The 24,604-nt window shown below is 41.9% G+C and overlaps 2 protein-coding genes across 5 annotated transcripts in view; both read left to right on the plus strand.

Annotated features, from left to right (window-relative positions):
- The first annotated feature begins 279 nt into the window (after positions 1-279).
- LOC112260271 (probable ATP-dependent DNA helicase HFM1) lies at positions 280-21,121 on the plus strand. 4 transcript variants are annotated; one of them, XM_042328612.1, is made up of 28 exons: positions 280-402; positions 1,283-1,387; positions 1,508-1,620; positions 1,870-2,155; positions 2,414-2,682; positions 2,993-3,034; positions 3,186-3,256; positions 3,346-3,478; positions 3,732-3,883; positions 4,479-4,556; positions 10,347-10,502; positions 10,811-11,011; positions 11,136-11,224; positions 11,331-11,374; positions 11,510-11,611; positions 12,821-12,966; positions 13,160-13,254; positions 16,562-16,695; positions 17,146-17,193; positions 17,310-17,390; positions 17,672-17,763; positions 17,939-18,045; positions 18,132-18,179; positions 18,407-18,504; positions 18,637-18,771; positions 19,701-19,786; positions 20,027-20,110; positions 20,290-21,121. In XM_042328612.1, exons 2-28 carry the CDS (start codon positions 1,317-1,319, stop codon positions 20,449-20,451), a joined length of 3,123 nt encoding a protein of 1,040 aa, XP_042184546.1. In that variant the 5' UTR covers positions 280-402; positions 1,283-1,316; the 3' UTR covers positions 20,452-21,121. The 4 variants fall into 4 exon arrangements, with proteins under 4 accessions (XP_042184546.1, XP_024291012.1, XP_024291013.1 ...); XM_024435244.2 differs by having other exon boundaries at positions 18,319-18,504; positions 20,290-20,429; XM_024435245.2 differs by lacking the exon at positions 19,701-19,786 and having other exon boundaries at positions 18,319-18,504; positions 20,290-20,429.
- The window catches only part of rpap2 (RNA polymerase II associated protein 2), a 36,297-nt gene continuing 32,810 nt past the window's right edge, over positions 21,118-24,604 (plus strand). The window contains exons 1-5 of the mRNA XM_024435241.2: positions 21,118-21,254; positions 21,403-21,465; positions 23,068-23,192; positions 23,402-23,469; positions 23,781-23,887. Coding sequence (XP_024291009.1) covers positions 21,137-21,254; positions 21,403-21,465; positions 23,068-23,192; positions 23,402-23,469; positions 23,781-23,887 — 481 coding nt within the window. The 5' untranslated portion in view covers positions 21,118-21,136. The remainder of the gene's footprint in view (positions 21,255-21,402; positions 21,466-23,067; positions 23,193-23,401; positions 23,470-23,780; positions 23,888-24,604) is intronic.

Raw genomic sequence — 24,604 nt, forward strand, 5'->3', positions numbered from 1 at the left:
CACATTTTCTCATCGATGAAACATTTTATCTCAATACAGTTTTCTGTTCCCAAAACTAGAATATGTTATGAACAAGGTGGATTAAGTTTTTAAAAATCGCGCTGTTTATAAGGGGTGCAAAGGCGAGGTGAATTATTGCACACGCGCACTTCACAGAGGAAGAGTCCCTAACGGAAATATGCAGATGAGCTAGAACGCGCCAATAGGATCTCGCTAGCTCGTGCTTTGCTCTGCCCACCTCGTTTCTTGTTCTGCCCACAATCACTCATTAGTTCCCGTTGGAAACGACAGGCTGTGGTCTATCTTGGTTTAGTTATAGAAATATTTGCTCTCCCTCGAGCGGGTGTCATCAGCGTCTAGGCTCGAGACTAGTTAGTTATAGTAGTAACCCCACCGAAACAGGTAGGCTAAAAATGATTTTACTTACTTGAATTATCTATTTACACGCCACCCGTCAGTTTGAAATATAATACAAATTAACTGGCTGTCATTCTTATGGTCATATAATACATATTTATATTTTGTCAAATAAGTCGCTTAACTACATGAAAGTGAGCCAACTTGCCTGCCTAGTTAGCTAACGTTAGCTTGCTAGGGGTTTCCATTAGTTACCACAGCCACAAAGTAAAAATTAATGAAAACAAACATGTGCTTTTTGGTGTTATTTTAACATCAGGGATAAGCAAACCCAGTGTGGTTAGGTTTAAAATCTAAATTTAAGAAGATAAATTGTAGAAATAGGCGGGGTTTATGACTTTGTGGCTGTGGTAACTAGTAACGATATTTGCTAGTCCAGACCAAGAGACTGCCATCTTGCGTTGATCTGGTGTAGGGGTTTCAACACCTTAGGCCTTTGCACAAAAAACATTTAGGCTTTACAGTATGTTTACAGTTAAGATATTGTATGTGGTCTATTCAGGCTACTGACACATTTTTTTAACCTTTCTTACAATCTCTCCCAGTTGCTGCAAACCTAGGCAGTACCTATAAAGACTTTCCTGTTGTGGCAACATTGTCTGTCTCATTGGTGCCCTGAAATGCCTGTCGGTGTCTGCTGCATACAGCGCGTTCGGAAAGTGTTCAGACCCCTTGACTTTTTCCACATTTTGTTCCATTACAGCCTTATTCTAAAACAGATTAAATACCCCATAATGCCAAAGCGAAAACTGATTTTTAGAAAAAGCAGAAATACCTTATTCCCATAAATATTCAGACCCTTTGCTCTGAATACTTTCCGATTGCACTGTATACCATGATTACGTCTAACTTTGTAATTCTACAGATGACTGTTGCATAGGCCTACATGACCTAATGAGATGTTGGACTCAGAAGACTGCACTTTGTCCCTGGATAACCTCTTCTTTGAGAGGCCAGTTGTCCACAAAGTGTGAGTCGTCAGAAACAACCTGCATCCCACAGTCATGCCCCACTAGATTTGTATTTAGCAAGAGCAAAGTTCCTAGCCATGTTAAGCTTAACCCTTTTCCTGCCCTCCTCCTGTCTCCAGAAAGCCACTTTGTCAAGAGCAGAGTTCTTGGCAGTTGGAACCCCCTCTGTCCCTCTCCCAGATCCCAGCCACTCAGGACATCCAGAAAGAGGCAGAGGGTCTTTCATCATTCAGTAAGTGGCATTTGAAGTGATTAAATCATTTGAGTAAATTCAGTCAATACTGTAAGGGCCAGTTTCCCAGACCCGGACTAAGCCGAGTCCTGGACTAAAATGCACTTTCAATGAAAATTATCTTTTGAAAAGGATTTTTAGTTCAAGACTAGGCTTAAACTGGCTCTTGTTTTAAGTCATGTCCCTTCCTGTCAATCATTGCATTATCATGTCGTCTATCAAATCCCTTTCTGACCATCTCCAATGCAGGTTTCTCTCAGAAGTCCAACAAATTCCTTCCCCCTTTGAAAAGAGCTGCTGACGGTGATGGTTTCACTCCCAAGAATAACAAATTAAATCAGAATACCAGTGATGGAAGAAAAGAACCTGAGGCACAGGGCGGGTGTGCCCTTTGGGCTCGGGAAGACTTCATGAATAAATCCCAGGATACCAAAAAAGTTAGAGGTCAAACTAAAACCCCACATGAGTCTGGTCATGCACTGGAGCAGAAACATTTCCCTCTGGAGTTCAGCCAAAGCCCACCTCTACGGAGAAGGTAAGCCGTTCAAGTGAAACTAATGAGTGTGCATACTGTGCATTCAGAATACATAGTAAATGTCAGTGTCCCCCATCATGTGTCTTCATCAGATACTATTGTTTTGAAATGTAATGGTGTCTGTCAGAGCCCTTCTGAAATGGCACCTTCTTTATCAAATACATGGCTGTACTAGTTACATCATGATTATCTGGGATATCACTGTAAGCACTTATGATCTCTCTACCTATAAATTAAATAATCTCTTTGTTGTTACAGTTTGTTCAAACCTCCCAGTGGACAGGTGTTGAACAGCAGCGCAAACTCAAACAGAGGCCTCAACCAGGCACGACCCGGAGTGCAGCAAACGTTCGACCAGGTTTCTATGGCGACAGAGCCTCGGCTGGCAAAGCAGTCGGCAGCAGGCTCCGGCCCCCTCACCGATCTGGGCCCGCCTACAGCCCGGGGACCACCACAGAAGACACAGGACAAGGGCACCAAGAGGGCTCATGTTCTCCCCATGACACCCCAACCCCTTCACATACAAAGTAGTACCGCACAGACTGAACCCAACACCATGTCTGTGTTTATATATATATAAATCATATACATATTGCTATGATGAGGTGTTGTAGCTGAAGAATGTACTCAGATGTAATGGTCATGGCTGCAGCCTGTCACTGTTCGTTAGAGCTTGATGAGGTGAAATGAGGTGAGCGCTACCCAATGCCCTCTTTGCTATAATGACAGAAAAATACCACTAGGGGGTGGACAATATCTGCCATTTTGACTGGGGTTGGGTTACCACTGTCAGTGCGAATGTAAAATGAGATTTCAATGGATTTGTTTTCATATTAGATACTTCTGGGCCTGGGATACTCCGACCAATCTCTGAAATCCGTATCCTTTCGCATCTGTTTTATCATCAGTAATAACACAAGGAATGAAAAGTTAATGAATACTTGATTGATGCATGCTTGGTGATGACTACATGAAATCTAAGGAACAATAGTGGGCTGTTTGTTGGGTGTCCTTAATCAAATGAACACAGCTGCTAAATTTAGATCGGTCTTCAAAGAGTTCCCTTACTTCAACTACGTTCAATCAAAAGCCCTAGATGACGTAAGCATTCAGAATTGTCATCCAATTAAGAACCTTAACAGCAAAACAGTATCCTTGAGACATTTTTATGAGCCATGTATGTTTTGCAGGTTCTATACACGGGTAAGAACTTTGTGGCTTGTGCTCCTACGGGCTCTGGTAAGACTGTGCTTTTTGAGTTGGCCATCATCCGCCTACTGATGGAGACCACAGAGCCCTGGAGAAACGTCAAAGCTGTGTACAGTAAGGCCCTCCAATTACAGTACTTAGTATCCTTCTCAAAAGCACTAGGTAAAAAGCACTAAGACATTAAGAGCTGATTCATGCTACAGCCTGTATGCAGTCTTGATATCTGGTTTGTTGCTTACATGTAAGTAATTTATGACCTGACTACACCAATACATTCTACGTGTTAAAAATGTAAATTGATAACATTTTATAAAATGAAAACTGTATGATGAGCTGCATTGATTGAGAATGCTTCTGTCGTCTTCAGTGGCCCCCATCAAAGCTCTTTGCAGCCAGCGCTTTGAGGACTGGAAGAACAAATTTGGGCCTCTGGGCCTGAGCTGCAAGGAGCTGACTGGAGACACAGAGATCGACGACTTCTTTGAGATTCAAGACGCCAATATCATCATGACCACACCTGTGAGTGACACCGTATCCCAGTGTACAGTATAGCCTGTCACTGGCGGACATTTTTATTTGTGTGTAATATGTAGCGCAATGAAGTGGCTGATCCTGTGACCATAGCAGACGTGATTTCCATGTTGCAATAGGGGTTTGTTAGTGATGCGAGGATGGATCAATTCAGTTGTATCGAGACAATTCACGACCTGCAGTCAAATTAACTAGTGGCCTCATGGGTGGATTCTTATTAATATTTTTCATAATTTCATAATTAGTCAACTTTTTTTTTTTAAACCAGACACAAATCCGATGTTTCCATGTCAAATGGTTTTGTTATATTTCAGTCTTCTGTGATGTATATTTAAAGTGTAATATTGGGATGGGAGCTCAAAATGGAATACATTTCAACTCAATATCTGACATGGTACAGGTGTTTGTTTGTTTAAGCCCACAACCATGTGTGTGATGTGTATACTTTTGTTTCAAAGTAGATTTGTTTAAGGCTACCAAGAAACACTCTGTGTGACCTAGATTTAACCCACTGCAGGAAAAGGTTAACACTTTATTAACCAGTTCATGATAAAGCACAGACACATTTCTCTGTTTCTCGCAGGAAAAATGGGACAGCATGACGAGGAAGTGGAGGGATAACTGCCTGCTGCAGTTGGTCCGGCTTTTCCTTATTGATGAGGTCAGTGGATACGTTTTTAGTATTTGATGTTCGGTTCAAAATTCCCTCCGGTAGGACTGCAACCATTTTCAGTACTTGGCCAAATAACACTCTGAAACAGCTTGGATAGAGTGAAACATTCTTTATTAACAGATTGTGATCTATAGAGGGCTTGCAGATGCGTCATGTTGGAAGACAAAAGTCAGTCTGATGGAAGTCCTCCAATCGTCCACATGGCTGGCTGGGTTTTGCTACCACCGGAAACTTTGGGAATATTGCCCATTATTTAGTTTGTCTAAGGACCCAGAAAACGGAGGCTGTGGGAGAACCTATTCAAGTAAGTAAATCTATTTTGAAAATGATCGAAAACGATGTATTATTAGCTAGCTTTCACCAGAAACTTAGTGTGCGCAGGGTCTTTCAAATGAGCTGCTAACGTAATGTTTGCTAGTTAGAAAAGTTTACATACTGTATAGCTAGCTAAGTAAAATTAAATATCACCAGCTTGCTAACTTCATATTAGCTAGTTAGCTAGCTATTGTGATGTAATTATTGCTGTAACTCTAAATGTATTTGTAGCGAGGTAGCTAGCCAACAGGCATGGAATAGGATTAGCTATCTGTCGCTGCTGTCAGAGAATGGAGAGTAGGCTACTCTGGATAGGGCAGGTACCTTTGTTGGAGGACATTTTTGAAAATATTCTCCAGTTCCAGTCCCCAGCTAAATAAATAAAAAACAAGTACAGAGAGATATATCTACATAATATTCAGTGCTGTCTAATTTGAGGATAATGCGGCCTGTTACTTTGTAATGTCTTCTGTCCTCAGGTACAGAGAGCTGTGAAACCCTGTCTGCAGATGGTCCCAAGAGAATAAGGGCCCATTCTTATACAGATGGTCCCAAGAGAATAAGGGCCCATTCTTATACAGATGGTCCCAAGAGAATAAGGGCCCATTCTTATACAGATGGTCCCAAGAGAATAAGGGTCCATTCTTATACAGACGGTCCCAAGAGAATAAGGGGCCATTCTTATACAGATGGTCCCAAGAGAATAAGGGGCCATTCTTGTATACCATGGATTATATGTGTACCTATGTTCACAAATTTAGTGAACAAAAATACAGTCTTTGTCACACAAAGTCAAACGATGTATAAACCTATTACAACTGGAGCAGGCCAACCCTGCTGGGTGTGCAGGCTTCTGTTTCAGCCCAGCACTAACACACCTGATTCAAATCCAATTTTATTTGTCACATACACATGGTTAGCAGATGTTGGGGAATTGTTAACAAGTACCTAATACACACAAATCTAAAAGGGTGAATGAGAATATGTACATGTAAGTATATGGATGAGCGGTGGCCTAGCGGCATAGGCAAGGTGCAATAGATGGTATAAAATACAGTATATACACTACCGTTCAAAAGTTTGGGGTCACTTAGAAATGTCCTTGTTTTTAAAGAAAAGCACATTTGTCCATTAAAATTGATCAGAAATACACTGTAGACATTGTTAATGTTGTAAATGACTTGTAGCTGGAAATTGATCATTTTTGATTAAAGAATAAATAAAACTGGCCTTCTCTAATACTACTTGAGTATCTGGAGCATCAGCGTTTGTGGGTTCGATTACAGGCTCAAAATGGCTAGAAACAAATAACTTTCTTCTGTTTTGACATTAACAATGTCTACTGTATTTCTGATCAATTTGATGTTATTTTAAAGGACAAAAAATTAGCTTTTCTTTCAAAAACAAGGACATTTCTAAGTGACCCCAAACTTTTGAATGGTAGTGTACATGTGATATGAGTAATGTAAGATATGTAAACATTATTAAAGTGGCATTGTATAAAGTGATTAGTGATCCATTTATTAAAGTAGTCAGTGATGTAGACAGCAGCCTCTCTGAGGTAGTGATTGCTGTTTACCAGTCTGATGGTCTTGAGATAGAACCTTGTTTTTCAGTTTCTCGGTCCCATCTTTTTGGCCTTCCTATAGGTGTCATGCAGGGCGGGTAGTTTGCCCCTGGTGATGCGTTATGCAGACCGCACCACCCTCTGGACAGCCTTGTGGTTGAGGGCGGTGCAGTTGTGATACAGCCCGACAGGATGCTCTCAATTGTGCATCTGTCAAAGTTTGTCAGGGTTTTGGGTGACAAGCCAAATTTATTCAGCCTCCTGAGGTTGAAGAAGCGTTGTTGCGCCTTCTTCACCACACTGTCTGTGTGGGTGGACCATTTCAGATTGTTTGTGATGTATATAAAACTTTCCACCTTCACTGCTGTCCCTTCGATGTGGATCAGGGGGTGCTCCCTCTGTTGTTTCCTGAAGTCCACGATCATCTCCTTTGTTTTGTTGAGTGAGAGGTTGTTTTCCTGACACCACACTCCGAGTGCCTTCACCTCCTCCCTGTAGCCTGTCTCATTGTTGTTGGTGATCAAGCCCACTACTGTTGTGTTGTCTGCAAACTTGATGATTGAGTTGGAGGCGTGCATGTTCACGCAGTTGTGGGTGAACAAGGAGTACAGGAGGGGGCTGAGCACACACTCTTGTGGGGCCCCAGTGTTGAGGGTCAGCAAAGTGGAGATGTTGTTTACTACTTTCCCCACTTGGGGGGCGGCCCGTCAGAATGTCCAGGATCCAATTCACAGGGAGGTGTTGAGACCCAGGGCCTCCAGCTTGATGATGAGCTTGGAGGGTACTATGGTGTTGAATGTTGAACTGTCGTCGATGAACAGCATTCTTACATAGGTATTCCTTTTGTCCAGATGGGATAGGGCAGTGTGATGGCGATTGCGTCGTCTGTGGACCTGTTGGGGCGATATGCGAACTGAAGTGGGTCTAGTGTGACAGGTAAGGTGGAGGTGATATGATCCTTGACTAGTCTCTCAAAACACTTCATGATGATAGAAGTGAGTGCTACGGGGCAGTAGTCATTTAGTTCAGTTATCTTTGCCTTTGGTACAGGGACAATGGTAGCCATTTTGAAGCATATGGGGACAACAGACAGGGATAGAGAGCGATAAACACAGCATCAATGTATCAAACATAATTAGTTAATAATCAAGTGTGATATTGCTGGCCTGGAACAAGTCTGCTCACCCAGTAAATCAGGGGTCAGTGGAGCGAGGTTAGCCACTTCTGGTATTGACTTTTTTTTTGTTCCCTTGAAATTATGCTTTAATAGTAATAGCCTGCTTGTTACTAAAATGTCAAACCTTTACATATGAGTTAGCTTACTTATACACTTTGAAATTATATGAAATAGTGTTGATTCTTTGAAGTGTTTAAAGTTAACTATTATTCAAGAATAACTAGTGTCGATGTTGATTAATCACAATTCACAATCCTGCAATAAAGAGGGGACTATGTCTCTAATTTGTGTTGTTTGTGTTGTATTCTCAAATTAACAGTACCTTTTTGTTCAGTCATAAGCTCTCCAATTAGTTTTATTTGATTGTCATAATTTTTTCAGGATATGTGAACCCATTTTTTTAGCTGATAATGGCATGCAGTGTCAATGCAGCCATATGCCTACAGTAGTGGTTTCCCAACTCCAGTCCTTGAGTACCCCTAACAGCACATATTTTTGCTTTAATCCTGGACAAACATACCTGATTAAATTCATAGGGCCTGATGATTAGTTGAAATAGGTGTGTTTGTCCGGGGCTACAAAAAACTACTATTGGGGGTACTCGAGGACTGGAGTTGGGAACCACTGGCCTACAGTATGATGTCATTAGCCTTATGGGCATTTGTAATGCACCCCTTGACATTGTGCATCTGAAGCAGAGAATAGCTTAACTCACACATTGTTTACATATTGTTCAGCTCTTTGTTCTCAATTTAAAAACAATACCAGTAGACAATGTATGAAGCTAATCAGTTATACTAAATTTTGTACATGCCTTGCGCTGTGCAAATCCAACCATTGTGCAAATCCAACCCTTGTAATCTCGGTGGAAGCAGATAATGGGATCCTTCGCTTCAAACACACACAACTACTACCACCAAGTTCAATACCAGATACTTTTCTCCCAGAAGGTCTGAGTGGCTACACAGCAATTGCATTGTCTCTGCTAAATGTGTTTAAATTGTAAAAGAAAGAAAATAGTTGGGCTATAAGAAATATTTTTTATTCAATGGGGCTAGTCAAAGCATAGATGACAACACTTTTCATTTCACCCATACAACAATACAGCCTATTAGTATGTTTACAATATCATAAACAATAGTATTTTACACGCTCCAAAGGACATTTTATATATCCACATGGTCTAAGGAGGCACTTTTGTCATGACGACAAGGAGAAGGCGCTCTACTCAAATGACACAACAGGATTAATTGAAATTGTCCAAAGCACAGCATATGGCAACCATCTCGTATAACTGAGCGATGTTTCCTAAAGTAGTAGACGCTGATGCTGCTGCAGCACTGCTCATCTTCACAGTGGGAATCCAGTTGACGTCACAGTGGGAATCCAGTTGACGTGGGTGTCTTGATAAGAGGTCAGCTGGTGAACCTACAGTAGTACATAAACCAATTAAAAGCACCCCTGATGTTAGAATAGCACTTATTTAGGTCACCTATACCACCAGGGCTCTTAATTGTTCGATTGTGTTTAATTCATTCAGGTGTTTTAGTGTCACATAAAGATGAAATCTATTGTTGGGATGGAACAACCAATAGTCAACAAGGCAGGTTGTCCTATCCCATTGAGGCCTCTGTCCTATGATGTAATGTCCACACATTTTCCCTCTTATGAATAAAGTTCTCAACAAAATATCATTGTTTTATCATATGAATATTTTGGAGTTATTTTGGTCAATAATTGTCCTCCAATTGTCCTCCTCTATATGGACGTCATATGTTACAATTTGCATCTCCCCTTTTCATGGTCATGGCTAGAAGGGATCACGCTTTTGTCAAATTAGTGTCATATTCTAGATTACATGGTTGCATTCGAGACAAGGTCGTTTTTCTTGATCTGTTGTCAGTAGAGTAGGCCATCGTATCAAATACTATTCTGCTAATGTCTCCAGTCCTATAAAGTGTAGAAGAATTGCATCAAATGTATATCAAAGGCCACATTTTTTCCGGTGCTAAGCGTTTATTTATAGCCTAAATGATCACTATCCAATCTACTCATCACATTAGGAATAGAATACTTACAATAGTCTGCAAATGCAATGATAGAGGCATGCAATCCCTTGTTATAAAGCTGCCTTTCTATGGTGAAAAAATTGCTTCCCCAAAATGTGAAACTCACTACACATGCTAATAGCTAGACTACAAGCTATCTAGTTAGCTACTTTTGGGTAACTTAAGTTTTGTTAACACCTGGATAGCATAACAGCTAAACTAAATTCGAAATTGATCAGACTTGATTTACCAGTGATGAAATGATCGTAGCAGACCCTGTACTGAGAGCTGTCTGGATTCAGGTATTGACGGGCAAAAAGGTTTCTTCGCATTTCTGACAGCTCTCGAGTCTTATTTCATTGGCGTAACCAATTGTGTTTCATGATTGCGGGGAACATATTTTTCCCCGGTTGTCTTTCCTACCTTGTTAGAGCAGCCAACGAATCCTCAGAAAATGACCGTGGTGATGAATCAACTAGTTTTAGGCACTGTTATCGTGCAGTTTGGGGTAGCAACTCGTCTGTTGACGGAATTAATTCGGTGGTCTTCCAATATGGCCGCCAGGAGGCATCGTATGTCAACTGCAAGCCCTCTAATATCTGTCTATTATTGTGTTATACATGTGTTAGATTGACAACTAAATATAATCCATCTTGGCTCTGTGTTTCCAGGTGCACGTGGTGAAGGACCCTATGCGCGGAGCCACACTAGAGGTGGTGGTGAGCAGGATGAAGGCGGTCCATGCCTACCGTGCAGCAGAGAACCCTCAGGAGGACGTCTCCATGAGATTTGTGGCCGTCTCCGCCACCATCCCCAATACCAAGGATGTAAGTGGCTGAGGGTCAAAGAGGGGTGATGTCACACTTTGGCCATATGCAAATACTCTAAAGAGACTTCCTTCACTATAGTAATTCTTTCCCTTTCTGTTCATCATTTGCCATTCTGACACATGCATCTCCGTGTCTTGTTATGTTGTTATTATGTCCGCAGTCCTGTCTCCTTCAGAAAGAGTAAGGGAATAGGAAATAGGAAAGGCGGGAGCTCGATAGTATTGCTAGTTACTGATTATCATTAAACGGAGCATTTATTTGAAGAAATTACTTCTCCCTACTGGTTCAATGGTTTGGCATGGCAGATAGCAGACTGGCTGTGTGACGACAGAGACCCTGCTACTTGTCTGGAGATGGATGAGAGTCACAGACCGGTGAAACTGAGGAAAGTAGTGCTGGGTTTCCCCTGCAACAGCAACCAGACTGAGTTCAAGTTCGACCTGTCACTCAACTACAAGATGGCCAACATCATCCAGACCTATTCGGACCAGAAACCAACACTTGTTGTGAGGAACTCTCTTTGGGTCTCTGAAATGTAGACTTGACCAGTACCATATTTATACGTTTCAGTAAGTATTGTCATTGTTAATATTTCACACATAGGATTTTTTTAAACATATTTTTAAACAGTTTTGTTCAACAAGGAAAGGAGTCCAGCAATCGGCCACTGTTCTGGCCAAGGATGCCAGGTTCATCATGAGTATTGAGCACAAACAAAGGTTGAGTTACTTCCCTTTTCATTATTTAGAGATGTACAGGTATTCAATACACATTTCCTGCTGTTTAGTTTGATCTGATTGAATTGATGGAATCCTCTGTTTGCAGGTTGGTGAATTATGCAAACTCTCTCCTGGACCAAAAACTCAGAGGTCGGTGGAGAATTTATAATAATTTATATTCCTTCTCTTCTGTACCATGTAGGCAAACATTGCTCATTGATTTGAATATAGCTATTTTTGCGTTAGAAATGTGAAATTACTAGCCCATTGTTTTCTCTTTTCCAGACTTGGTGTCGTTTGGAGTTGGTTTCCACCACGCCGGAGTTGACGTGTCAGACAGGAAGCGAATCGAGGAGGCCTTCAACATGGGAGACCTGCCTGTGCTGTGTGAGTATCTGCATCGTTCCATGAGTAGAGTACACGCTAAAACAGTTACAGAGTTGAATTGCTGTTCGCCAGACATTGGGAGATTCATTCATCTTTCAGCAGGACAATAACCTACAACACAAGGCCAAATATACAGTGGAGTTGCTTACCAAGAAGACAGTGAATGTTCCTGAGTGGCCGAGTTACAGTTTTTACATAAATCTGCTTGAAAATCTATGTCAAGACTTGAAAATGGTTGTCTAGGAATTATCAACAACCAATTTGAAGAATTTTTGAAAAAAATATTGCCAAATATTGTACAATCCATGTGTGCAAAGCTCTTATTAGAGACTTATCCAGAATGAGTCACAGGTGAGTCACTCAGCGCTGTAAATAATGATGTAAATGAGATATTTATGTATGTAATTTTCAATACATTTGCATACATTTCAAAAAACGTTTTACTTTCTCATTATGGGGTATTGTGTATAAATGGGTGAGGAAAAAACATATATTTAATCCATTTTGAATTCATGCTTTAACACAGGAAAATGTGGAATAAGTCAAAGCTGGTTCTACTCTTTTTGGCAATTTTCTGGGGTTTTGTGGTGGAAATCTGAGAACAAGAGAATAACACTTCCCATAGGCTAGAAATGTTTAAAAAATGAAATATTTGTCTTTTTTTTAAGCTGTTACACACAACAAGCTTCACAAGGGGATTATGGCTGGTTTAAGATGAAAACTGTAACCCTATTACGGTCAACCCAGTTAGTTTCATGGCACTTACTGAAGTCCTTTTATTTAACCCCTTGAGACGGGAAAGCATGTTTTTTATGAAGTTGAACATCTGCTCTTTATGAGAGAATGTTAAAATGAGATTAAATGAATAGTTGTGTTTTTTTTGTATGAAGTTACACTACCTAAAATGTACTCTATTCGTGGAACGACCCTTCTATCCTCCATTACAGGCCAACCATATGTGTTACCAGTCACAGTAATGCCAGTAGAGAGGGTTTAATAAAGATTAGTGTCAAAATATACTGTGGATGTGGCTAAATATAGAAAAGCTTTTCATTATCTCAGCCTATATTTAGTGCATCCTTCACTGACAATCTTCCTCCATACTTCAGGATCAGAAACATTATTGACCTTAACATTGTCATGGCACATGTTTATGTAATATGAAATACCAAAGAAATATTGTGTAAAGTTATTGGGGAAATGTCTCAGTTACAACTAGTACTCTGGCGATGGGGGTGAACCTGCCAGCCCACCTGGTGGTAATCAAGTCCACCATGCACTACATCGGGGGCGCCTGTGAGGAGTACAGCGAGGCCGACATGCTGCAGATGATTGGCCGAGCAGGCCGGCCACAGGTACGGAGCACAGACAAACCCTCAAGTAGCCCCAGACTCCCAGCATGCTTAGCTCGTCAGTGTACTGTACAAGTGCCCAGTCTTAAAACAGCCCTTTTTTGCATCTTTTCAGTTGCTTTGTGATCTGTTTGTGTACCGCTCACAAAAAGCATAACCTCTATCTCCAGCTTTGCCTTCGATGTCTCCTCTCTAGTTTGATACATCAGCGACCGCAGTGATCATGACCAAGACTCAAACCAAAGACAAGTACATGCAGTTCATGAATGGAGCAGAAATCATCGAAAGCAGGTATGGGGACATTACTTTTTACAGACCACCAAAACCGACTTAATTTTCGACTTAATTCGACTTAATTTTGTGTTAAATTAATTTACAGGTGAAGTCAAAAGTTTACCTCGTTTTTCAACCACTCCACAAATTTCTTGTTAACAAACTATAGTTTTGGCAAGTCGGTTAAGACATCTACTTTGTGCATGACAAAAGTCATTTTTCCAGCAATTGTTTACAGACAGATTATTTCACTTATGATTCACTGTATCACAATTCCAGTGGATCAGAGGTTTACATATACTAAGTTGACGGTGCCTTTAAACAGCTTGGAAAATTATGTCATGGCTTTAGAAGCTTCTGATAGGCTAATCCTCCAATTGACATTATTTGAGTCAATTGGAGGTTTACCTGTGGGATATTGTTTTGTATGAGTGCCTATGTGCGCTACGTATTTCACGATCGTTATATCTTTGATGTTTTGGAAGTTTCACTATCGTTAAAATGTAGAACTCTACTCATGCTTCGCCTTGGTCCAATTATTCATACGACGGTTGTGACAGAATATCCAACCTAAACAGGACCAAGCAGCTTGCCCAGAAGGTGATGGAGAGTTGGTCATGGGAAGAGATATTAGGTGGATGCGAAACTCTTCCTTGGCGGGAGTCGCCGAGGAGTAAAGGAGGACAGCGACGACGCCGGTGTCCGCAGCCATAAACAACCCAAGGGCAACCCCAAGATTTGTTTTGGGTGGGCACAAGGGGCGGTCGGCCGAGCCGAGGAGAGAGCCAGAGACCGTCTGGGAGTCGATGGAGCAGTTTGAGGAGGGTTTTTCGGAGAGAGATGTTGGCTAGGACTATGCTGCAGCGCAGGTGTTTTGAGGAGCGTATCATCAGTCCGGTGCAACCTGTGCCAGCTCCACGCACCAGGCCTCCAGTGCGCCTCCCCAGCCCGGTATGTCCTGTGCCCGCTCCCCGCACTCGTCCACCAGTGCGTGTGTACAGTCAGGAGTCTCCAGCGACGGTCTACAGCCCGGAACCTCCAGCGACGGTTCACAGTCCAGAGCTTCCAGCGACGGTTCACAGTCCAGAGCTTCCAACGACGGTTCACAGTCCAGAGGTTCCAGCGACGGTTCACAGTCCAGAGCTTCCAACGACGGTTCACAGTCCAGAGCTTCCAACGACGGTTCACAGTCCAGAGCCTCCAACGACGGTTCACAGTCCAGAGCTTCCAGCGACGGTTCACAGTCCAGAGCTTCCAGCAACGGTTCACAGTCCAGAGCTTCCAACGACGGCTCACAGTCCAGAGCTTCCAACGACGGTTCACAGTCCAGAGCTTCCAACGACGGTTCACAGTCCAGAGCTTCCAACGACGGTTCACAGTCCAGAGCTTCCAACGACGTTTCACAGTCCAGAGCTTCCAGCGACGGTTCACAGTCCAGAGCTTCCAGCGACGGTTCACAGTCCAGAGCTTCCAGCGACAGTTCACAGTCCAGACCTTCCAGTGACGGTCCATGGCCAGAGCCTTCCACTGCGCCGATGCCCAGTCCATGCATGGCGTTCAGTCCCGCTCCATGGCCGGAGCCTTCCTCTGCGCCGGTGCCCGTCCAGGCACGGTGTCCAGTCCTGCTCCATGGCCGGATCCGCGGTCTGAGCGGGTGCTACGTCCCGCACCCTAACTCTCCCCATCTAGTTTCAGGTTTTGTGGTCGGAGTCCGCACCTTTGGGGGGGGGGGTATACGGTACTGTCACGCCCTGACCATGGAGAGCCCTCTGGATTCTCTATGGTGTTTTAGGTCAGGGCGTGACTAGGGGGGTTTCTAGGTATTCTATTTCTATGTTGGTGTGTGTGTGTGTATGGTTCCCAATTAGAGGCAGCTGAATATCGTTACCTCTAATTGGGGATCATACTTAGTGTGTCCTTTTTCCCACCTGCTATGTGGGATATTGTTTTGTATGATTGTTATATCTTTGTTGTTTTGGAAGTTTTACTATCATTAAAATGTGGAACTCTACTCACGCTGCGCCTTGGTCCAATTATTCATATGACGGTCGTGACACAAGACCTCAGAGAAAAAAATGTAGACCTCCACAAGTCTGGTTCATCATTGGGAGCAATTTCCAAACGCCTGAAGGTACCACATTCATCTGTACAAATAATAGTATGCAAGTATAAACACCATGGACCACGCAGCCGTCATACCGCTCAGGAAGGAGACGCGTTCTCCTAGAGATTAATGTATTTTGGTGCAAAAAGTGCAAATCAATCCCAGAACAACAGCAAAGGACCTTGTGAAGATGCTGGAGGAAACAGGTTAAAAAATATCTATATCCACAGTAAAACGAGTCCTATATCGACATAACTTGAAAGGCCACTCAGCAAGGAAGAAGCCACTGCTCCAAAACCGCCATAAAAGAGCCAGACTAGGGTTTGCAACTGCACATGGGGACAAAGATCATACTTTGTGGAGAAATGTCCTCTGGTCTGATGAAACAAAAATAGAACTGTTTGACCATAATGACCATTGTTATGTTTGGAAGAAAAAGGGGATGCGTGCAAGCCGAAGAACACCATCCCGTCCGTGAAGCACGGTGGTGATAGCATCATGTTGTGAGGGTGCTTTGCTGCAGGAGGGACTGGTGCACTTCACAAAATAGATGGCATCATGAGGATGGAAAATTGTGGATATTTTGAAGCAACATCTCAATACATCAGACAGGAAGTTCAAGCTTGGTCGCAAATGGGTCTTCCAAATGGACAATGACCCCAAGCATACTTCCAAAGTTGTGGAAAAATGGCTTAAGGACAACAAAGTCAGGGTATTGGAGTGGCCATCACAAAGCACTGACCTCAATCCCATAGAACATTTGTGGGCAGAACTGAAAAAGCGTGTGCGTGCAAGGAGGCCTACAAACCTGACTCAGTTATATCAGCACTGTCAGGACGAATGGGCCAAAATTCACCCAACTTATTGTGGGAAGCTTATGGAAGGCTACCCAAAATGTTTGACCCAAGTTAAACAATTTAAAGGCAATGCTATCAAACACTAATTGAGTGTATGTAAACTTCTAACCCACTGGGAATGTGATGAAAGAAATAAAAGCTGAAAGAAATAATTCTCTCTACTATTATTCTGACATTTCACATTCTTAAAATAAAGTGGTGACCGTAACTGACCTAAGACAGGGAATTCTTACTAAGATTAAATGTCAGGAATTGTGAAAAACTGATGTATTTGGCTAAGGTGTATCTAAACTTCCGACTTCAACTGTATATGATACTTGTGTAGAGGATGGTGATGGTGATGTCCTATTGTTTGACCACTCAGCCTGCATACCCACCTGGTGGAGCACCTGAACGCTGAGATTGTCCTCCACACCATTTCAGACGTCAACATGGCCTTGGACTGGATCCGCTCCAGCTTCCTCTACATCCGAGCTCTGAAGAACCCCAGACACTATGGTCAGGGAAAAGGAGAGAAACTGGACAGACCCCGGTCTCTATTAGTATTAGCCAGCAAATGTACAGCATGGATACAGCATTAGCATGGGTGCTAGTCTATTACATTACAGTTATTAGCCTGTGCTTACATCTCACAACATAGTGTCAAACAGTTGCTCAAAAGACCTGAGGACATACAGTACCAGTCAAAAGTTTGGACACACCTACTCATTCAAGGGTTTTTCTTTATTTTTACTATTTTCTACATTGTAGAATAATAGTGAAGACATCAACACTATGAAATAACACAAATGGAATCATGTAGTAACCAAAAAATGTGTTAAAAAATGAAAATATTTTTTATATTTGAGATTCTTAAGTAGCCACCCTTTGCTTTGATGACAGCTTTTCACACTCTTGACTGGTACTGTACATGAGAAAACAACTTACTGTCCGTGCGTTTTTATGCAGGCTTTTCCACTGACTTGGACCGATGTGGAATCGAAGCCAAATTGCAAGGTGTGGCATTGCTGTTTTTGTCTTTGTTGTATGGACTTCTTATCTGAGAAGACAGAATATCTCCATCACGATAGCATTTGTGTGACTGAAGAATCTCTCTCCCCATCCTGCTTCAGAGCTCTGTCTGAAGAACTTGAATTCCCTGGCCTCCATTGGTCTGATCTCCATGGATGAGGATGTTAACATCAAAGCTACAGGTTGAGAGCGGCTGACCATTTTGGTTCAAGAGGCTACTAATGGCCATTTACTGTTTGTTACATTGTTTATCGTCAGAAGTGTAAAACAACGTGCAAACCCTGTACATGTTTGGTGTTATTCAATGATACAGATAGATATCTCCTTAATCTTGGCATATTTCGAATTTCGTCAGGGGAAGGGGACATTTGACCCATAGACTTGCATGTGCTTTCCAGCATCCCCAAGCCATTAACTGACATCTGTTATATCCTTGACATGTAATTGTGTTCATCCCGTACAGAGGCAGGCAGGCTGATGGCAAGGTACTGTGTTGCGTTTGACACCATGAAGCAGTTCAGCAAGGTGACAGGCACTGAGACCTTACCTGAGCTGGTAGGTATACAGTAACACTGTAGCGTCTCTCATTATGCACATACACTGTTCATATTGAGTGTCTGTATTGTGTTGTTTGTGGCGTTTGTGTTGTTTGTTACACAGGACATTTGAATAGATGAGTTGAGTAGATTCTGTATTCCACTCAAATGGAAGCTGGGTCTTCTTCACACAGATAGAATTGATGGTGAAGGGCAGAGAGTTCACTGACGTGCAGCTGAGAGTGAACGAGAAGAGAACCCTGAACACGTTGAACAAGGACAAGAACAGGATCACTATCAGGTTTTAGTGGAATTCAATAAATGATATTCCAATAAAATGCCCTGAAGATGGTGTAAATGCTGATATCTGGGCTTTTGTTTATCCAGGTATCCCATGGAGGGAAAGATCAAAAACAAAGAGATGAAGGTGAACTGGTAGGTCAAGCAGAGACCCCTACAGTGTACCAGCATGAGAAAATGGAGGGTGACATTGGAGAAGGCTATGTATTCTCTTTGGGTGAATCTCAAAAGTCTTTCCTTGAACCTTGGGTCTTTTCTTCCCTTGCGTTTTGAGGCGGAGACGAGGAATTAGGCACATGAGGAATCAAGGAAAGACCTTTGAGATTCATCCCTTCTGTCTCTCTACCGGTCTTCCCCCTCAGTTTGATTCAAGCCCAGTTTGGCTCCATTCCAATCCAAGAGTTTGGACTTGCACAGGACACAGGGAGAATCTTCAGAAATGGAGTCCGAATCAGCAGATGTGAGTCATCAATCACTTCACATTAACAATAGATGATTAGCAGTGAGCCTCATTTGATAGACAACCTTGATAAACAACGCTTGAAAAACACTCTTCAGTAAGATAATGTCTATGTGTTTTGAACTACATTAGGCTTGGCAGAGTTCCTGAACCAGCGCTCCAAGACAGGCTTCTCTGCTCTACTCAACTCCCTGATACTGGCCAAGTGCTTCAGGGCCAAGCTGTGGGAGGACTCTCCTTACGTCTCAAAGCAGCTGGAGAAAATAGGTAAGGAGACATAGAATACTGTCAATGAATACAGAACGTGTGTGCAAAATACTGTCAATGCTTGTAGAACAGTAGTAGGTTATCCTACTGTTGCTACGAGACCACAGGAGGTTGGTGACACCTTAATTGGGGAGGACGGGCTCGTGGTAATGGCTGGACGTGGAATAATGGAATGGTATCAAATACAGCAAACGCACGGTTTCCACGTGTTTGATGCCAGTCCTTTCGCTCCGCTCCAGACATTGAGTTGTCCTCCCCTCACCAGCCTCCACTGTCAGACACCCCTTTTACAAACGGAGTGGCTGCAGTTCCAACATATTTTTTTTTCCTCCTGCGCATTTATATATTCTCTACTTTACGCACAGAGAACAGGCTACTTAGGCGAATGGGGCTTGTTTAGTCAAGCTAGATCAAAGCCGAATCAATGTCTGCAAGGTCACATAAAGATAGTATTCTACATAACAGAACCCAACATAATAGCATAGTGTAACATTACCGGAAGACTGGAAGCATTTCACTGTAAGCATTTTCTCTCATGTGGCCAATACTCAACAGCACGCCAATACTAGGAAGATACACAGGTCGGCTAATCTACAGTTTGATAACGCCATCTGCTCCGGAATTCGCTCACTGTACATCATTCGCAACGACACTGTAGGCTACTTCGAAGCAACACGGTGTATCTCAAGAAGATCTAAATGCGTATCAAACTGATTGAGATCAAATGGTCGGTATGCAGATGCCGCATCCACAGCCTTTTAAAAACCCATTGACTAACTGATTTTGTTCCCAGACAAATCAAAGTCATGAAAATTGCTGTAACCATAGACATATGACACTGAGATTGAGAGGCTAAAAACTGAGATTTTATTTATAATATAATTTTATATATATATATATGGCTGTAATAACACAGATATCTGATCCAGGGTTGTCTCTGTCGACGGCCATGGTGAACGCTGGGCTCACCACTTTCAACAAGATAGAGCAGACCAACGCCAGGGAACTGGAGCTGGTGAGAATAGCATCAACTGAGAATGACTGTAACTACAAAGTCATTAAACAACACTGTTGTCTCGATATCTCCAAATGGTTTATTGACATTTCCCCTTGAGACCAACATGCAGTGTCACGGCTTTCGATCAAATCAGTCAGTTAAATGTTTTGCTTAAAGACCTTTTTATATTGACAGTTGTCACAATGTGCTTTCAAGTACAATAAAAGCAAATATTTGTTGTCTGTTTATGTTTTCTAGATTGTCAACAGACATCCTCCGTTTGGAAACCAAATCAGAGACGCTGTCATCAATCTACCCAAGTATGAAGTTAGTTTGGAGCAGGTAAAAATGTTTGCTTTGGTGGAATTGTAGTTTGAACGGAAATGGTCATCAAGGTGAAATGTTGTAGAAATATTTGGTAGCAGGACGTAGCAGAATATTTTCCATACTTGTATCATTTAACATCAATGAATACATCTCCCACACAAGCTTTAATTTTGTTTTTATTTTTCACGTTTTAGCTTCCAAGATACAACATCGCCACCGCAGAGATTGTCGTGACTGTGAATGTGAAAAACCACGAACAGCTACTGTCAAAGAGAACCACTCATGACCACCACTATGTCACAATGATCATCGGGGACTGTGACAACAACGTGGTCTTCCTGCAAAAACTCACGTAAAGATTAGGACTGGCATTTCCAGAAATGTCGTCACACACAGACACGACCTGATACACACATGCATAGAGACACACTTTACCTAAAGCTTGTAGGTGGAGACAGAACATATTAAAAGTGTATTATAAAACATTTTAAAGGGTCATACATACTTATAACAAGTTATAAAGCTTTGTACCTGCAGGCTTTAAGTAAAATGTTGCTGTCATACACTTATAGAAGGAAAACAGTGAAGGAAAGAGAGCAGAAGAGAGGGAGAACATGAAAGGGAAAGAAATATGTAAGGGAGAGCGACTGTATTGTGTGTACATCCAGAGACTTGATGCTGTTGAAGTCGGGAAACTGGTCAAAGAAGATCGAAGTGGCAAAAGCCTTCAAAGGAGAGGAGATCAGTGTGAATCTAATCAGCTCAGAATACGGTCAGGCAGTTAACTGTCAGGATTTTACGTTTGTTATTGTTCAAAACACACTTGTACAAACTACATAAAACTTCTAAAAGGCAGTTTAAGTCTAATTTAATTGTTTCAGTGAGAATTGTAAAAAGTAAGAATATACACCTCCTTCTATTAACTACTCTGAGATCTTGCTCTCTGCAGTGGGGTTGGACATTCAGCAGAAGTTTAGTGCCTTCTACTCTGGACCAAAGAGGTATGGAGGTGAATCATTCACACCTGAGCAACATGACACGATGCACATAGCACAGGCTAACGCTCAGAGATCACAGGGTGCAACACAGAGAACACAGCCAACAGGTCAGCAAACACAGGCTACGGCACAGAAGAGAAACTCCACATCCACAGAAAATGGTAGGCTGATTTTACACCAAACATTAGAATGCTTTGAGCTATTACTAAGTTGTACTTGCAGACTCACAGGACTGTTTTTGTTGTTGTTTTGAAACAAAATGTGCAATATCTTTTTTTCCCCGCTGAAATTCCGGTTCCTCACAACCAGTTCCAGGCAAAAGACAATGTAACCACTTCTGCAAAAACAAGGATCAGTGTGGCCACGACTGCTGTGAGTCAAGTTTTTAGTCCTCAAAAACTGTCCATTCCATTTCTCAATTGACACTTAGAATAATTAAAATGTTTGATGAATGTATTATAGTGTACCGTGCCTTCAGAAAGTATTCATACCCCATGACTTTTTCCACATTTTGTTGTTTTACAGCCTGAATTCAAAATTGATTACATTCTTTATTTTTTAACACTTTTCTCATCGATTTACACACACTACCCCATAATGACAGTGAAAATATGTTTTTAGACATCTTTGCAAATGTATTTAAAGTTAAATACAGAAGTGTTCACACCGCTGAGTTAATACTTTGTAGAAGCACATTTTGTGAAAATTACAGCTGTGGGTCTTTCTGGGTGAGTTCTAAGAGCTTCTCACACCTGGATTGTGCAACATTTACCCATGTATTATTTTCAAAATTCTTCAAGCTCTGTCAAATTGCCATAGATTTTCAACTCGCCCACTCAGGAACATTCACTGTCTTCTTGGTAAGCAGCTCCAGTGTAGATTTGGCCTTGTGTTGTAGGTTATTGTCCTGCTGAAAGGTAAATTCATCTCCCAGTGTCTAGTGGAATGCAGACTGAACCAGGTTTTCCTCTAGGATTTTGCCTGTGCTTAGTCCTTAACGATTACAAGCATACTCATAACATGATGCAGCCACCACTGTGCTTGAAAATGTGGAGAGAGGTACTCCCTAATGTGTTGTATTGGATTTGCCCCAAACATAACACTTTGTATTCAGGACAAGAACTTAATTGCTTTGCCACATTTTTGCAGTATTACTTTAGTGCCTTGTTGCAAACAGAATGCATGTTTTGGAATATTTGTGTTCTGTACAGGCTTACTTCTTTTCACTCTGTCAATTAGGTTAGTATTGTGGAGTAACTACAACATTGTTGACCCATCCTCAGGTCTCTCTTATCACTGCCATTAAACTCTGTAACTGTTTAAAAGTCACCATTGGCCTCATGGTGAAATCCCTGAGCGGTGTCCTTCCTCTCTGGCAACTGAGTTAGGAAGGATGCCTGTATCTTTGTAGTGACTGGGTGTATTGATACACCATCCAAAGTGTAATTAATAACTTCACCATGTTCAAAGGGATATTCAATGTCTGCTTTTTTTTTCATTTTTACCCATCTACCAATAGGTGCCCTTCTTTGTGAGGCATTGGAAAACATTCCTGGTCTTTGTGATTGAATCTGTTTTTTAAATTCACTGCTCTACTGAGGGACCTTACACATAATTGTATGTGTGGGGTACAGAGATGAGGTAGTCATTCAGCAGTCATGTTAAACACGTACTGCACACAGAGTGAGTCCATGCAACTTATTATGTGACTTGTTAAGCACATTTTTACACCTGAACTTGTTTAGGCTTACCGTAACAAAGGGGTTTAATACTTATTGACATATTGAGTAAACTTTTCTAAAAACACACAGTCATTCCACTCTGATATAACAGGCTATTGTGTGTAGGCCAGTGACAAAGAATGTAAAATGAATACATTTTTTATTCATGCTGTAACACAACACAATGTAGAAAAGGTCAAGGGGTCAACTTCCTGAAGGCGCTGTATTTTCATATCCTAATTATGTTTCCCAGGTCAAAATGGAGTGCCGGTGGTTCTGAAGAGGCCTATGAATCAGCATTCGAGTTTCTCCTCCTACCTCCAAGACCTGAAGACCAGGAGTGACACACTGACGGAGACTCCAGTCAAACGCCTAAAAGTGAGAGAACACCTGACAAGAACTGCAGCAGTCCTTTAAAATATAACCCCTTTGGGCTGAATTCTAACTTAAGAGACTCACACAAGACTCATTCATACTTTGGCATAAATCATGCATTGAAATCCAAAGCGTGACATGTTTTAGCTTTTTTAAATGTTTTATGTGTCAACTGAATTTGTGTTTTGTCTGCCTGTTGCTTGTTCCTTTAGATGAGAATGAGTGGTAGGACTGGGGCTACGAACATTCAGCACTTTTCTTATACGCCTGCTGCTTGCAGGTACATACACTCTTTTTCCACACCCAAAACATACAGTTCATCAGGTTGGAGTTAAATTATTATTTTATTTTTTAAGTGTTTACCTTTATTTTACTAGGCAAGTCAGTTAAGAACAAATTCTCATTTTCAATGACGGCCTTGTTCGGGGGCAGAACGACAGATTTGTACCTTGTCAGCTCGGGGATTTGAACTTGCAACCTTTCGGTTACCAACGCTCTAACCACTAGGCTACCCTGCCGCCCAGAGTTAATTGATTACCAATGCAAACTGTATCTGACACTGTCCTCATCGTTTCTTAAAATGTTTTGAAGGTTTGTAGGTAATCATTATGGCGCTTCAACAACACAACAGAGTGTGGAATCAGCTGAGGACTTTGCAACGCCCCAAGAGATGGCATATCTTGAGAACTATGACCATGGTAGGTTTAGTATCAGAATCCTTCTAGAGAAGAGATGGGCAACTTTGATGGGGTGGGGGCCACAAAAAATCTGAACTCATCATGAGGGGCCGCAGTGGCTCGTGGGTCTGCGTACCCTCATCCATACCCACACATGCAGTCAGAGCTGGCCCTATCTTTTTAGTGGCCCCCAACTCGACAGTGAGATAAGAAAAAAATACGTTTTACAGTTCATTTCCTGCAATCCTACACATTTTGCCATGGGCGTAGAGAAACATTTTGAGTTTTTAATACGATATCTGAGTGAAAGTAACTAGCAACATCAATGGGGGTTCCCCAGTGGGTAATTTGACCATGATTACTACAAGTTTAGATAGCTTTCCACTAACTTACCAATCTATACTGAACAAAAAATATAAACACAACCTGCACAATTTCAACGATTTTAGTGAGTTACAGTTCATATAAGGAAATCAGTCAATTGAAATAAATTCATTAGGCCCTAATCTATGGATTTCACATGATTGGGCAGGGGCGCAGCCATGCCAACCCACTTGGGGGCCAGTCCCACCCACTAGGGAGCCAGGACCAGTCAATCAGAATGATTTTTTCCCCACAAAAGGGCTTTATTACAGACAGAAATACTCCTCAGTTTCATCAGCTGTCCAGGTGACTGGTCTCATACGATCCCGCAGGTGAAGAAGCCGGATGTGGAGGTCCTGGGCTGGCGTGGTTACA

The sequence above is a fragment of the Oncorhynchus tshawytscha genome, linkage group LG10 (assembly GCF_018296145.1).
Source record: "Oncorhynchus tshawytscha isolate Ot180627B linkage group LG10, Otsh_v2.0, whole genome shotgun sequence".
Lineage (NCBI taxonomy): Eukaryota > Metazoa > Chordata > Actinopteri > Salmoniformes > Salmonidae > Oncorhynchus > Oncorhynchus tshawytscha.

Bases quoted from the DNA above. Each gene is read 5' to 3' on its own strand.
- LOC112260271 (XM_042328612.1), top strand. From the start codon at position 1,317: ATGTTGGACTCAGAAGACTGCACTTTGTCCCTGGATAACCTCTTCTTT. The intron at 2,156-2,413 runs GTAAGCCGTTCA...TTGTTGTTACAG, and splicing joins AGCCCACCTCTACGGAGAAG to TTTGTTCAAACCTCCCAGTG. The intron at 3,479-3,731 runs GTAAGGCCCTCC...TGTCGTCTTCAG, and splicing joins AAACGTCAAAGCTGTGTACA to TGGCCCCCATCAAAGCTCTT.